Raw genomic sequence first — 12,978 nt, 5'->3', positions numbered from 1 at the left:
AAAACAGTCATGAGGAGTTAAGTCTTCTGTCATCTTTTATGCATAGAGATAAATGTGAGTAGCACCATAGACTGCATATAAAGCTCTTTATATTTTTATTTATATCTTTAGTCCATGAGCTTGACAGGCTCGTTACACCAGTATGTCAGACCATCAAAGACCAGCAAGAACTGGGTCAGGACCATCTAACGCCATCTTTGACCTAAAACTAACAACCGATATAAGCTAGTTTTTAGCTGTTTGTTTGTTTTTCAGCAGTTATTCGCCTCCGCCAACACAAATAGTTCTGCGACCGGACTGTTGCCAAGCAACACATACCTGCACACTAGCTTGCTATATTAGCTTAAGCTAGGTCTACACGTTATCATTTATCCGTATGTTTCCGTTTATTATACGCAAAATAAGTCTATTTACGGTCTTTACTGCCGATGAGGTAACAGCTTAATCAATCAAGCTACGACATCTTTTGATAAAATAAACTCACCCGGAAGTTTGCAGTGAAGTTTGCGGGCTTTTTTCCTTCTCTTCGTCCTTTTCTGACGACCATTCATTGTTTAATTCAAACGTTATTTGCGGAAAAAGGCTCCTCTTCGCGGCGCAAAGTCGGTTAAGATGAAATAGGACTAATTAACGGTTACCGTAATTAGTGGTTCAGAACACCTGTTAAGCGGAGTGATACATGCGTAGTTAAAAGTCCCAGCAGTTATGGAATGCCTCTTGTCCAATCAAATGTCTTAATCAGAACTAACTTTTGTAAAAGTAAATACAGATATGAATAAATGCTGAAATAAAGAGTGAAATAAATGAATGCAAAAATACATAAAAGTAGATAAACAGGACAACATCAATACGGTGCAATTTAGTAATTCAAGACTTTTAGACTCTTTTTGCCACTTGAAAAGAAATTTAAGACTTTGATATTACTATAATTATTATTATTATTATTATTATTATTATTATTTATTAATTTTTTCAGTTACCAATAATAACGGGGGGAATGTAGCCTATTGACATCAATTATACTACTTTAATGTTACTGGGAAATTTAATTTTAATTTACAAATATTGGACATAAAACATGACTCTTGAGATGTTAATGTGAGGGGCATTCTGTAATTTTCTTCCCTTTATTTTACAATTTTTACAATGCAATGTCAGAAAGTAAGATTTATAACAATCGCACTTCCACTGTCAATAAAGACATTTTAATGCCATCTATTTAAAAAAAAAAAAAAAACAACATTCATTTTCCTAGTTTGTAATAAATAATCTTATTCATTTTCCTAGTTTTGCTCATGTTATTTTTTTGCCTCAGCATTTATTTATTCTTTATTTTATTTTATTTATTTATTTTCATATTCATGTATACAGTTTTTGAGACTTTCCATTCTCCATAATTATATCTACATTTCTTTAGATTCCTTCCTTCAATTTGTTTAAATTTGAATTTGTTTTCCATTTCACCATTTGGTTGTCATTTAGGTACAGGGTCAGTAGGTCAGTACAAAACATTAAAAAACAGTCTTTCTTAATACATAAGGAGCAGTTTTCAAATAATGTTACACTGTAATCAGTTTTAAAAACAGATTATACAAAATAATATGCCTCCTTACTGGACGCTCCCATCCTGCCCACATATCACCACTGATTGTATAATAATGACAAAAGAGCACATCAGACAAGTAAACGTTACATTTATTGAGCAAAGTAACAAACCAATGAAAAAAAGAAATAGAGCGGTCATTATCTGATGATGTAACACTAAATTTTCACTTTGGAGATTTAAATGAGAATCTAAGCATTATCGTTCCTGTTATTCCAGCTATGAATGGGGTGGGAATTTGTCTTGTGAGGCACTTTAGATGGAGGCTCAAGATAGCAGCACATGGCGATACACCAGCTCATCCATAGCAACAACTCCTGCATCACCCCCTAGATGGTGGTCCAGAGTTTAAACCACACCATGATGCGGTCCGTCCACACATACTTTGTTCATACAAATGGGTTAAACAGACAGATTTATGCTCAAAATATGATGAAAATCGTATTCAAAATTGCATCTTTATTGGCCGTCATCAAAATTATTCTCTCTCATAAAGGAAAACCATTCGAAACATTCAACAAGGAACAAACCTTGACACCAGCCATTTAATCCGCTTTTTCTCTCATTTTGTATTTCAATTCACATTTAACCAAGAATGAAATTTGGAAAGAGCCACATTTGATGTGGCGATTCCCAGGTCCATGATTGCCAAAAATATTACGTGATTTCTCTTTTGTGCAGCGTGAGCATAATGACATCAGGGACTTCTTGCTTGTTTTTGCATCGTTGCATTTCCCCCCTTTTTTTAGGTTTGCTGACTAATGAATTTGGCAAAGTTTCTTCAGACGTTTTAATTAGGCAACTGTATAACCAAACCTTTTCATTTGTGTAAATACTCTATTGAGCTGATAATCTTTAAACAGATACTTCGGATTTTTTTTAAGTGAGGTTGTATGAGGTATCCTATCCATAGTCAGTGTATTACTCCCAGTTTGGAGAAGCAGCAGGAGTACTGAAATTGAAGCAAAGCGATGTACTGCTTTGGACAAAGAAAGCAGCAAAATCTATATCAGCCATGTAAAGAAATTAATATCAGTTTAAATGTATGCTATACTGACAATATTTTTACCACTTAACCAGGCCGTCAGACATCCGACGGGGGACTGAAACGGATAAATCTTAAAATCCACCACACTCCTTTGACAAAAACTGTAATTTTACCTCACAGAACACGGGAGCTGCTGCTGTCTACTGCTGCCTTAATCTGTTAAGTTTTTAGGTTACACTTTGACACGCTGTGAATTTGAACTAACCCACTTAAACACCAAAATCACACAATAACACAAACAAATTAACCAATCGAAGCAGCGGTAGACCAGCAACTCCCATGTTCTGCAAGGTAAAATTACTATTTTTGTCAAAGGAGTCTGACTGAAGACCACAGCTTAACAGCTTCAGCCCATATTGTGTGGTGGGAAATATGCCAAATAGATAACTTCATAAATAGCATATTACATTGACATTATGTGACCTATGATGTGTCGCTGAAGCCGAACAGAGTGCGACCCTACCTCTTCAGACCATCCAGGATTGGAAATTAACGTTTTTGTCCACCTGCCACTGTGGCCGGTAAATTCCTAAATCTACCACCCGCTCAATAGATTACCATTGTGTTTTTCGGCTGGCGAGTGCAGCAAATCTAGCAGTCACTAGCATATTTTAGCAGCATTTCGATGGTGCTAAATTTCCAACCCTGGCCACATCCATGGCGGTCACCTTCCTCCGCTTAACGTGCTCAGCGTGGTTAGGTGACGGCATCATGGATCATGTTCCCCAGGAAAACCTCCAACTTCTTCCTTTAGCCTCGCTTATTTTGAAGTTATTCGTGAATTTATTGCCATTTAAATGTAGGCTGTTCTATAAAACAAATGTCTGCCAATTGTTCTTTATGGCCGGATTGGAATTCTGCAATATTAACGGCCATATTGGCTAAAACACGTTTTGTTGCTGCCGATATTCACTGCAGTGCATAGCTTTGCTTCTGCGGTGGTAATCCTGTCACTTCCTGCATGCTGACTGCCATCTTCTGTAGGTAACACACTAAATACATTTAAGCGCTGCATAAAACTCTGCATCAAAAAAATCAGAGCTATCCCTTTAACACTCACACCTTTCATTTGTGTCTTTAGAGTGGTATAAATACTCTACTTTATTTTCTTTAACCACGTCAAATGAAAGAAAATGTGTTACAGGTGAAAATAAATCAGATTTGCTTTTTTAAGTTCTTCCCACAAGTGCTTAAACAGTGTTTGCTTTGCTGATGGTACAATAAAGGTGTAAATGTGTTTCCTCTGGCAAAAATGTACAAATCAGGAGTAAAATGAAAGCACTTTAAACCACATTTCATTGCATCAGTAAACACCATCTTCATCTGGTAAAGGTTTAAATTCCAAAATAATCAAACATGAGGTCCAAAAAAAATCCAAAAAAACCTACTTGTGAACCGTATATATATATTTTCTATTTCTTCACTTTTTTTTTTTTATTTGTATATTTCCCGCTCAGATGCTCCAGCTGTTAGTGAGTATGTGGGGAGTTTTTGTCCTCCGCGCTGCATCAGAGTCAGAAATGCTTCAGTTGGAAACGAGGAAAGCTTCATGTCCCGAGCTCAGGTGGACATTTTCTGTCCTCCAATCACCCGCCCAGAGCCGGGCGAGCTGTGATTGTGACTGGCTCTCGTCTCTCTGGCTGCCCTCCCACTAGACACCCAGGAGAGGATTTGATTGGCTGACGATGAAAGCGTGGGGGCAGACTCAGCGTCAGGACGGTATTGTTCCCTTGAGGTACCACATCCCTGCGTAGCTGCTGCAGCACTCCTGCAACAACAGACCACAGGTTAGATCAGCTCCTGAAACAAAACAGCTCCTGAAACAAAGATGCGTGATAAGTCTCGTCACTTTTCTCACATTGAGCACTCGGTCGATGTCCGACTTCGGGACGTCTCCAAACTCCTGTGCCAGCTTGGCTTGGACCATCGTCCTTCTGACCCGGTAGTGCTTGTTGAACAGGTCATACAGCAGCCGACGATGCTGCAGGAGGAAAAGGAAAAGTTTGTTTTTAGTTTTTTCCCGCTCCACTGCCAGTGGCCAGAGCGGACGTATTGCCAGCGCACTTTGTGATCTGGTTATTATTATTATTATTATTATTATTATTTATTATTATCATTATTATAACTCGTAGTAGTGATGGTGGTTGTAGTAATAGTAGAAATAGTAGCACTGGTGGTTTCCTGGGTAGGATTAGTGTTTAGTATCTACGGTATTTTTTTTTTTTTTCTTTGGTCGTTGCACAGCTGCAGTGGATTCTAGAAAATGCTGTCAGAAGCACTACAAGGACGAACATGTCTCATGTACTACTGTGTGGACATTATGACAGTTTCAGCAAATGACAAAAGTTTTTTAATAAAAACTATCTACTACAGCTTTACGCAAACAAGCGACACAAAGAAAAGGCAACAGTCACATTTTCTGTCTAAAGTCACCTTTGATTCTGGGAATTTAACAAAGTCTGTTGTAGACATTTACAGCTAAAATGCACTAAATACCAGAGTCGACTATTGCTGCAATCAAAAAAAAAAAAACAGAAGCAAAAAAAGAAATGCATCCGCTGTGCAGCTTTGCCTCAACTTTGGTTGTGGCTGACAAACAGAGCTGTGTCTCTCCTCTGTGTGTAACACACACTGCAACACATTGCATGTGGTTTCTGAAACTCGTGAAATCTTTGTGAGCGCTGAAGGCTTCACCGTGTGTGTTTTGTGGTAAGTTTCAGCTGCAGATATCTGCATGTAGACACAAGAGACAAGAAGGATGTTGTGAAATTACTGTGAACCTGTTAAAAGAGCGTTTACCTTGTCGAATGCGTCTCCAGTCTCCCACAGACCGAACACCTTCTGTTCATCAGAGGCTGCTGTGCTCTGAGCAGGAAACTGAAGTCAGAGGGAAACAGCAGTTAGCAAAGCATTTGACCTGAAGATTTTCCGTTCAAATCCACAAAACCTGCCAAGGCCCAGACGAAACAGTGTGTTTTAGCAATGTGGGGCAGCTTTTTGTAATGTTCTTAATGACAGTGAAGTGTTTTGTGTTGCTGTTTTCTGATTTATAAACACACTTTTTTACTGGGATGGCCCATGTGGGGCACAGACTGATGCAGGGGGCATGACGTCGGAGCGCTGCTGCGAGCACATCCGTTTTAAGCTTTAATTTACCATTTCAGAAGTAAGGGAGTTCAGTGGTGACCTAGTCTTCATCAGGCCACTCCCTAAACATGGCCCTGCACCTCGCTTTTTTGCAGAAGCGCATTAAATGCCTCAAGTTGAAAATACTTTAATTCAGAGTGAAAAAGCATCATTGGTGTTTTTTCCCAATTTTCCAATCAAATTGTCTGAGAAGCTTCTAGTAGTGATAATAACAGGCAGCACTTGTGTGAAGCTGCAAACTATATCTGAAAAACTGTCACATCAAGTACTTTTAATCGTTTTAACAACAATAATTAGGCCTGATGATTCACAGCAGATTGTCACAGTCCCCAACTCATCCTAAAAGAAGGGTCTTGAACTGAGGGTCTCACACACACACACACACACACACACACACACACACACACACACACACACACACACATATATATATCTGTTTCCACATGTCCTCTCACTCTCAATCAGAGCCAAAAAGTTGCCCTTGGCCTGATTTTAAGATTCAGATTTGAGAGTTTACTTGACTGAAAAATAACGCTTAAGCTACGGACATGTGATTCGGTGGTTGCATAAGAACAATTAAAAAAAGGACACAGTGGGCTTCAAAGAAAAGAAAAAGTCAGAGCAGTGCGCTTGTTGTTTTACAACCTACAGAAGTCGTTTTTTTTCTTTTTCGACATGCACCACAGAGCCAAACTCACTTCAGTTAAGACTCTTGCCAGTCAGAAATGCAGCGATCGTGTTTGAACTGGTGTTTGTGGGTTCATAACGAACATAATAAATCATGCATACTCAGCAAAGTCTCGATTCAAGACTGCGACTTGCCAGTTCATGCAACAGTTCACAAATTACAGCATTGTTTTCCTCGCTCTCTCTCAGACACTTTGTTAATTTGGTCCGCTGACAAAATGCCAAAAACAGTAGGAGGCCGAGCACTGCTGCGACCAGGAGCACCAACACTGAGGAGGATTACCGTCCAGACACAGCAAACTGACTCAGAACCGACCTTTGAGCTCTGAGACTTCAGAACAATAATGTTCACGGTGACACAGAAGGCGAATCCCCTGATTCCAGATCTGCCTGCGTTTGTAAACAACAAACCAGCTCAGTCCCTCGCTGAGCAGTAATGAGCTTTGCTTTGAGGCTAATAATCTGTTGCATAACAAAGATGGCGTCCGGCCATTCCCTCCCCCTGCGACGGTTAAAATCCTCTAATGTTGAGGATACAGATTGGATGAGAGCTAAGCCAGGACAGACCTGGTCCTGGCAGGAGCCTCGGGTGCTTAATAAAACAGAAGGACCACACCTCTCCCTGCCCTACGAGCAAACGCCACACCAAGAGAAACACAGCCACAAACACTAACAGGTCACATCCACCTATTTCAGGCCTCCAAACTGCAGCCACAGAGAAACACGCTGAGGTATCAGGTGCCTGCTGGAAACCTGAGAACCAGGTTTGCGTTGCTTCAGTGCACCGACGGCTTCACAAAGCCCTCACAAGCAAAACGACCGTTAACGTCATTATTCTCAGAAAACTGATAGCTGCATTCAAGCTGAGGGAAAAAAAAAAAAAGCCCTTACTTTGCAGCCACAGGCAGCTTTAACAGACAGAAAAATAGCAGCAGCAGCTCTTAATCCGAGACTTAAGGGGGAGTAATCTCATCCCTTCTGAACGCAACGTGCAGGTGAAACAAAGGACCACTCACTCTGGATTACGATTTCACACCAAATCTAACTACCTATGATTTTTTTTTTTTGTACGTGCAACTCTTATGATTCATTTTGGCCTTTCGTTCACATACAAACTCCCTTTTAGGTCACTAAAAACAAACGTTTTGTAAATATTCAATTTAGGATTGTATGTACGACCAAAAAGCAGCAAATCCTCACATCTGAAAAACTGGAATCAGGAAGTTTTTTGTTTTTTTTTACAGTCAGAAAAAAAGACAGGAGCTGCTGCTGAGTCTTTTTTGCTTGATCAACTAATCGATTAATCAATTTTCAACTCTTTTGTGATAGTTTTTTTTGCATATGATCCAGACCATACAGCCCATGTGGTAAATTTGGATTTGAATACTTCATCCATAAGAGATCTACAGAAAGCTTTAAAACCTCAACAAAAATAAATATATAAATAAAATAAATAAAAGACCTGCCCTTCAATGTGCAAGTGTCCGGACGGAGGGAATATTTGCTTCCATTCTGAGTTGTAAATTTCAAAGCAATATTAACGTCTGTGTGACGTTTTGACGCCTGATAAATCTTCATATTTCATATTTCCTAATTTTTTAACAATACTTTTTACTAGTTGCCCACATCCGAGCAGCTAAGTGTTTTGCCAGACTACTGTCGGTGTGTACGCCCCCTCACAGTGACAGAGTGTGCACACAAATGAGACTTCAAATGTGACAGAAGGAATAAAGGAGCCTCCAGTGTGAATGAATTGGAGTTTTACATCCTTGTGAATCCTCAGCTTTGACCGCGGTGGACGAAACCCTCCCTGAATACTCACAGGCACCATTATCTGTTTGCACTGGCAGAGCAGTATGGCGTCCTGCAGCATGTGGTCCGAGATGGAGGGGAAGACGCTCCGTCCCACCGGCATGGAGGCCAGGTGCAGGCTGAACAGCCTCTTAAACTCATTCAGCGTCAGTACAAAATGCAGAGCATCCAACTGAGATGGACCCGGGGACGTTTGCTACTCCGCCTCAATGCTAGCGTCTGTAATGGCCTTCTTTATGTGGAGGTGTTCGCACAGTCGGTTTAATCCTAGAGAAGCACCACGCGCATGTCTCAGTCTCAATGAATATCCACTAAAGCAAACTTACGTAGACTATGTATTAGCATCGCCGCTGACGTGGACGCAGATATCTTCCTATGTGAACGACACATGGATACCGTAAGTTGCAATCGCAGACTCGAGTCTATGAGACAATGTAGATACTTTCTGAATCGTTATAGTTGTTGTGAACCTACGGTGATCTGCGTTACCTAGATTTTAACAGCGTACACAACATGCAGTGCTGTGAAGCGAAGTCTCAAGATGTGACTGGCATTGCTAATGTCTGACATCTCTCACTAAGCAGATCCTCTCTCTTGTGTACCAAATCGCAACCTTTTGTCACAAACCGTTTTACTAGTATCGATACAAGAGATAAAGAACCATGCAGAGTGCTTGAGTGAATAACCAAAACTTTATATAATCAAGAGATAGATGAATTGTTTCACAGAAGAAGAAAGTCCGCTATCCCGAGACATATATTTACTCATCATAAACAAGTACTAGAGAAATCGTAGCAATAACAAAGAAATCTTAATATTCCTTATAGTGTGTTAGCACATTTATTATCTAATGATTGTGTGATTGAAGTAATAAACTCTATAACTAACTGGTACTTTTGAAAATTCGCCTACAATCAAGTAACAGACTACTCTTCACTCTATCCGATCCTCTATTAATGCTTCAAACGACCCGCTGATCTGTCGCTGAGGTTCCTAAAATGTGACATCTCTCTCTCATCCAATACCTCTATCCTGCTTCTAAGTCATGTAGTTCGTGAACGTCCCGTAAAAAATCTCTCCTACATAACTCTAATGCTAGAGCACAAGATTGCACAAGATAATAAGATAACTACCCTATTGTATTGTATATATTGTGTTCTTAGAATAAAGAATAGTAAGCCCATCAGTGCTCTCTCAGAGAGAAGTAAGATAATCTCTAAGTAGCAGAAGTAAGATCTCGCATTGTATGACTCTCCTCTTAGTGTTGAGCTAGTTCAGAATATGATAATATACACAGAATCCGCGCGCGATAAATCTCAGACTGTCTGTAGATGAACTATGTCATGAGTACTAGACTGTAAGTCATGAGACTATATCTCTAGACCTAAAGAAGAATTAGATTAAGTGTAAGTGTTATTTACCACGTGTAGTTCATGTACACACGCTACCTAACTCTCGTACCTCACGAAGACCGCCTCTTACAGTAGTTTGTAGAGACTAATCCTATGTCCCTGTTAGAGAGGTAATTAGACAGAAGTGTGTTGAAGATGCTAATCATCTTTTCTCCTCTCTCGACTCATAGTCAACATGTGTGTCCCCTCCTGCTACTTCCTCCACGAATCCTCCTCTCTCGACGGTGCTGCTGAATCATACATACTCTTTGATGTATGAATATCTCCTCTCCAGAGAAGACTTTTTCCGTGTCATTAGTCTAGGAGTAGATGTCAGTCTTAATCTTGTGACCTCTCTTAAGTCCTATATTGTGAGAAGCCATCAAAGCCGTGCTGTTTTCTCAAATCGCAATGTGAATAACTCAAGTGACACTATCGTGATATTATTTTGAGTGCTCATAAATTAGTATATACATATGTAAATTTTTGGCAATTCCATTAGAGACATCCTTTTGTTATGCGTGTGTATGTATGTATAGAGACCGAACAGATCCTGTGATTTACTGATCAGATCCTTCTCTTGCGTGCAGAAGGCCGTCTCAACTTAGTGCATACTAAGTTAGAGCTCATAATCTTATATCATATACTCCTATCGAGAGAGCGTACATGTAGATATCACTCCACGCACACCTTGCCAACACCGAAGCTATATCGATTTATCTGACGCTACTAAGTCAATATATAATGAGTCACTCCTATCATTTTAAGATTCGTGACATCAATAACGAATACATAATTAATAAAACTCAGTAGACGATAACGCTAACATCTGTTATTGAAATTTTTCATCTGAATTTCTCAGACAGTTCGTTGGAGCTCATTCATGGTGTCATGTCCTTGCTCTGTTGGTGTGGCACTTGTCACTCGATTTCTGAGTTCGTTGAAACGTCACACGACTTCTATTCGCCATTGTGATAACAGTGCTATCATCACTTACGCCATTGAACTCTCTCCCGGACCGTGTATTTCTTTCTTTTCGTTGTTGCTCGCTAAAACATTCCTCTCCTAGCTTCTTGCGATAGTATGGCGCCTATAACGCCATCTCGGGCTAATCGGCAGAAGCCGGCTCCACTGAGCATGTGGTTGTCCTTGTTCAAGTGGGCATGACCTATCTGTTGGCATCGAAATATTTTTTCATCCTTAAGTGTAAATCCAATAACCGAAAAGTCTCAGTGTAAGATTGACGCCACAGCCGGTATAATAACCACTCGCCCCCCGAAGAATGTTATTAGCTGGAGCCCGTGTCCAATGCTCCAGTGCGACTATAGATGCAGTCTCCCTAAGCCATTCTTACGTGACGTCTCACCCGGGACAAGGTAAGATGGAGAGCCACGACGCTAAGCGCAAGTAATAGTGGAAATAGTGACTCAGTAAGTGTATGATAAATTATCTTGGTTCTAGCGCGACTCTGATCACAATGAAGACTCAGATGACAAACCTGTGAGCTCCCTGCTGTCCCGATGTGCCTGTAATTCCCTGCTGATCGCGCACAGTAAGAAGGTTCGAGATGCGCTCCGCCAGTAAATGTCTCGTATGTATCATCCTCTTCGCAAGTCTGGTGAGTAGAGAGACTCTGAATAAACTCTTCAGGAACATCTTCTGCGCATACAATAACTTGTGACGCGTAGATAATCGTTGACACTCGAGTACGGCAACATCGTGCAGTTATCAAGGTTACTCAACTAGATGTTCTCCTGTTGGTTAATGAGTGCCACAAAGTAATAATCCCACGATCTCTCTCAAGCTCACAGCCTGCAACATTCTGATAGTAACTGAGACTTGCCACCCGGCTATACACCGGACACCCGAAGTCACCCTGATTACAGCATAGAAAATCATTCTCAACGTCACATCTTTTTGATTGCGGATGATTTTATCCGCTGACACAATTGACCGATAATAATCCTTTATCAACAGTTATGACCCAGTCCTGAGCTCTATGAACTAATATACCTCTTTCAGACCTGTAACACTATAATATCAAATAAATTCCAATATCAATACGAGTGCAACACAAGTATCACCTTTTAGATATCGTGCACTTTATATACTGTTAATAAGTACTCCTATTTTAATGTAATCCTATTGACAGCAATATGAAAGATTTGTATTTATGTATTGTGATTACCTCGCACTGTATCAATCTATGTAGTGATATACTTGTCATATCCTTCCCTGTCGTAGAGTGTGCTGGATGCATCCAGCCTGATTTGAGTCATGTGATCGACAGTGATCAATGTGCAGTTATAAGACAAAGCATCGTAACCTCCAACTGTTGTTCTCTAATGTGTTATGTTTCCATTCTCTACACGTAGCTTTCTCACAAAACCAACAACCTAAAAATAACCCTAAAGAACTTGATCAAATAATAAACGCACCGCCTATCATATTCAAAAACCAGAAACTAGAGTAAATCGTTGTCCCCTAAATGCATAAAATCGCAGATAAAACAATAATCATGACCGTCTGAAGAGCCACTCACTCGCTAATATCTTCCACAAGGCCCACATCTGATCACGCAAGCTGCGCGTGAAGTCACTCAAAAGCTATACGTAAGAACAAGATCATGATAATTCGCTGCTCCTTGTGAACCTCCACGCCCAGACTATCATGTGCTCAACAATACTACAATAATAAACAATGACTCGAGCTATCACCAATATTACATACCATAACACGTGTTGATGCCCAATACACAAGTCTCGTGTGTATGCCCAAAACATTATCTCTCAACAATGACCCTGCTCCCCATATATAAATCTGTCTCGCGCACTTACACATAAAATTAATCTAGCAACACCAGAATCACCCCTCTGTGTGTCACCTCCTCTGTGTGTGACGACAATGTGACAAAATTGTGTAGATCCTACCCCTCACTGATCCCCAATAATCACGTCACGCTACTGAAAAATAGTATCAAATAATTGTCACTATGTGTCCAAGATCACAACTCTCACCGCCACATATTGTGTCTTAGTATGATGATACCTGTTGTAAACCCAATCATCTGTGTCTGAGAAGCAAGTGTCTTCATGTCAGTGATAAGCCTATACAACAGACACAAACACATCATTTCCTACCTATCAACCAGTGTGTGTGTAGTAAATACACGACACCCCACCTACCACATGTGCCACACTCAGCCTCAACCCTCACTCCTGTCGCTTCTATACAAACCGCACTACATTAGTCTACCTGACCACCAGAGTACATACAACGTCCTCTCACTT

At 40.3% G+C, this 12,978-nt stretch overlaps 1 protein-coding gene across 1 annotated transcript in view; it reads right to left on the bottom strand.

Annotated features, from left to right (window-relative positions):
* Window positions 1–4,355: 4,355 nt before the first annotated feature.
* The window catches only part of polr3e (polymerase (RNA) III (DNA directed) polypeptide E), a 33,916-nt gene continuing 25,293 nt past the window's right edge, over window positions 4,356–12,978 (bottom strand). The window contains exons 19-22 of the mRNA XM_042508214.1: window positions 8,308–8,469; window positions 5,451–5,528; window positions 4,510–4,632; window positions 4,356–4,419 (exon numbers count right to left, since the gene is read on the bottom strand). Of these exons, the coding sequence (XP_042364148.1) occupies window positions 4,363–4,419; window positions 4,510–4,632; window positions 5,451–5,528; window positions 8,308–8,469 (420 nt within the window). The 3' untranslated portion in view covers window positions 4,356–4,362. The remainder of the gene's footprint in view (window positions 4,420–4,509; window positions 4,633–5,450; window positions 5,529–8,307; window positions 8,470–12,978) is intronic.

Source organism: Plectropomus leopardus, chromosome 19 (assembly GCF_008729295.1).
Source record: "Plectropomus leopardus isolate mb chromosome 19, YSFRI_Pleo_2.0, whole genome shotgun sequence".
NCBI lineage: Eukaryota > Metazoa > Chordata > Actinopteri > Perciformes > Serranidae > Plectropomus > Plectropomus leopardus.
This window is presented reverse-complemented; position numbering and strand designations above follow the sequence as displayed.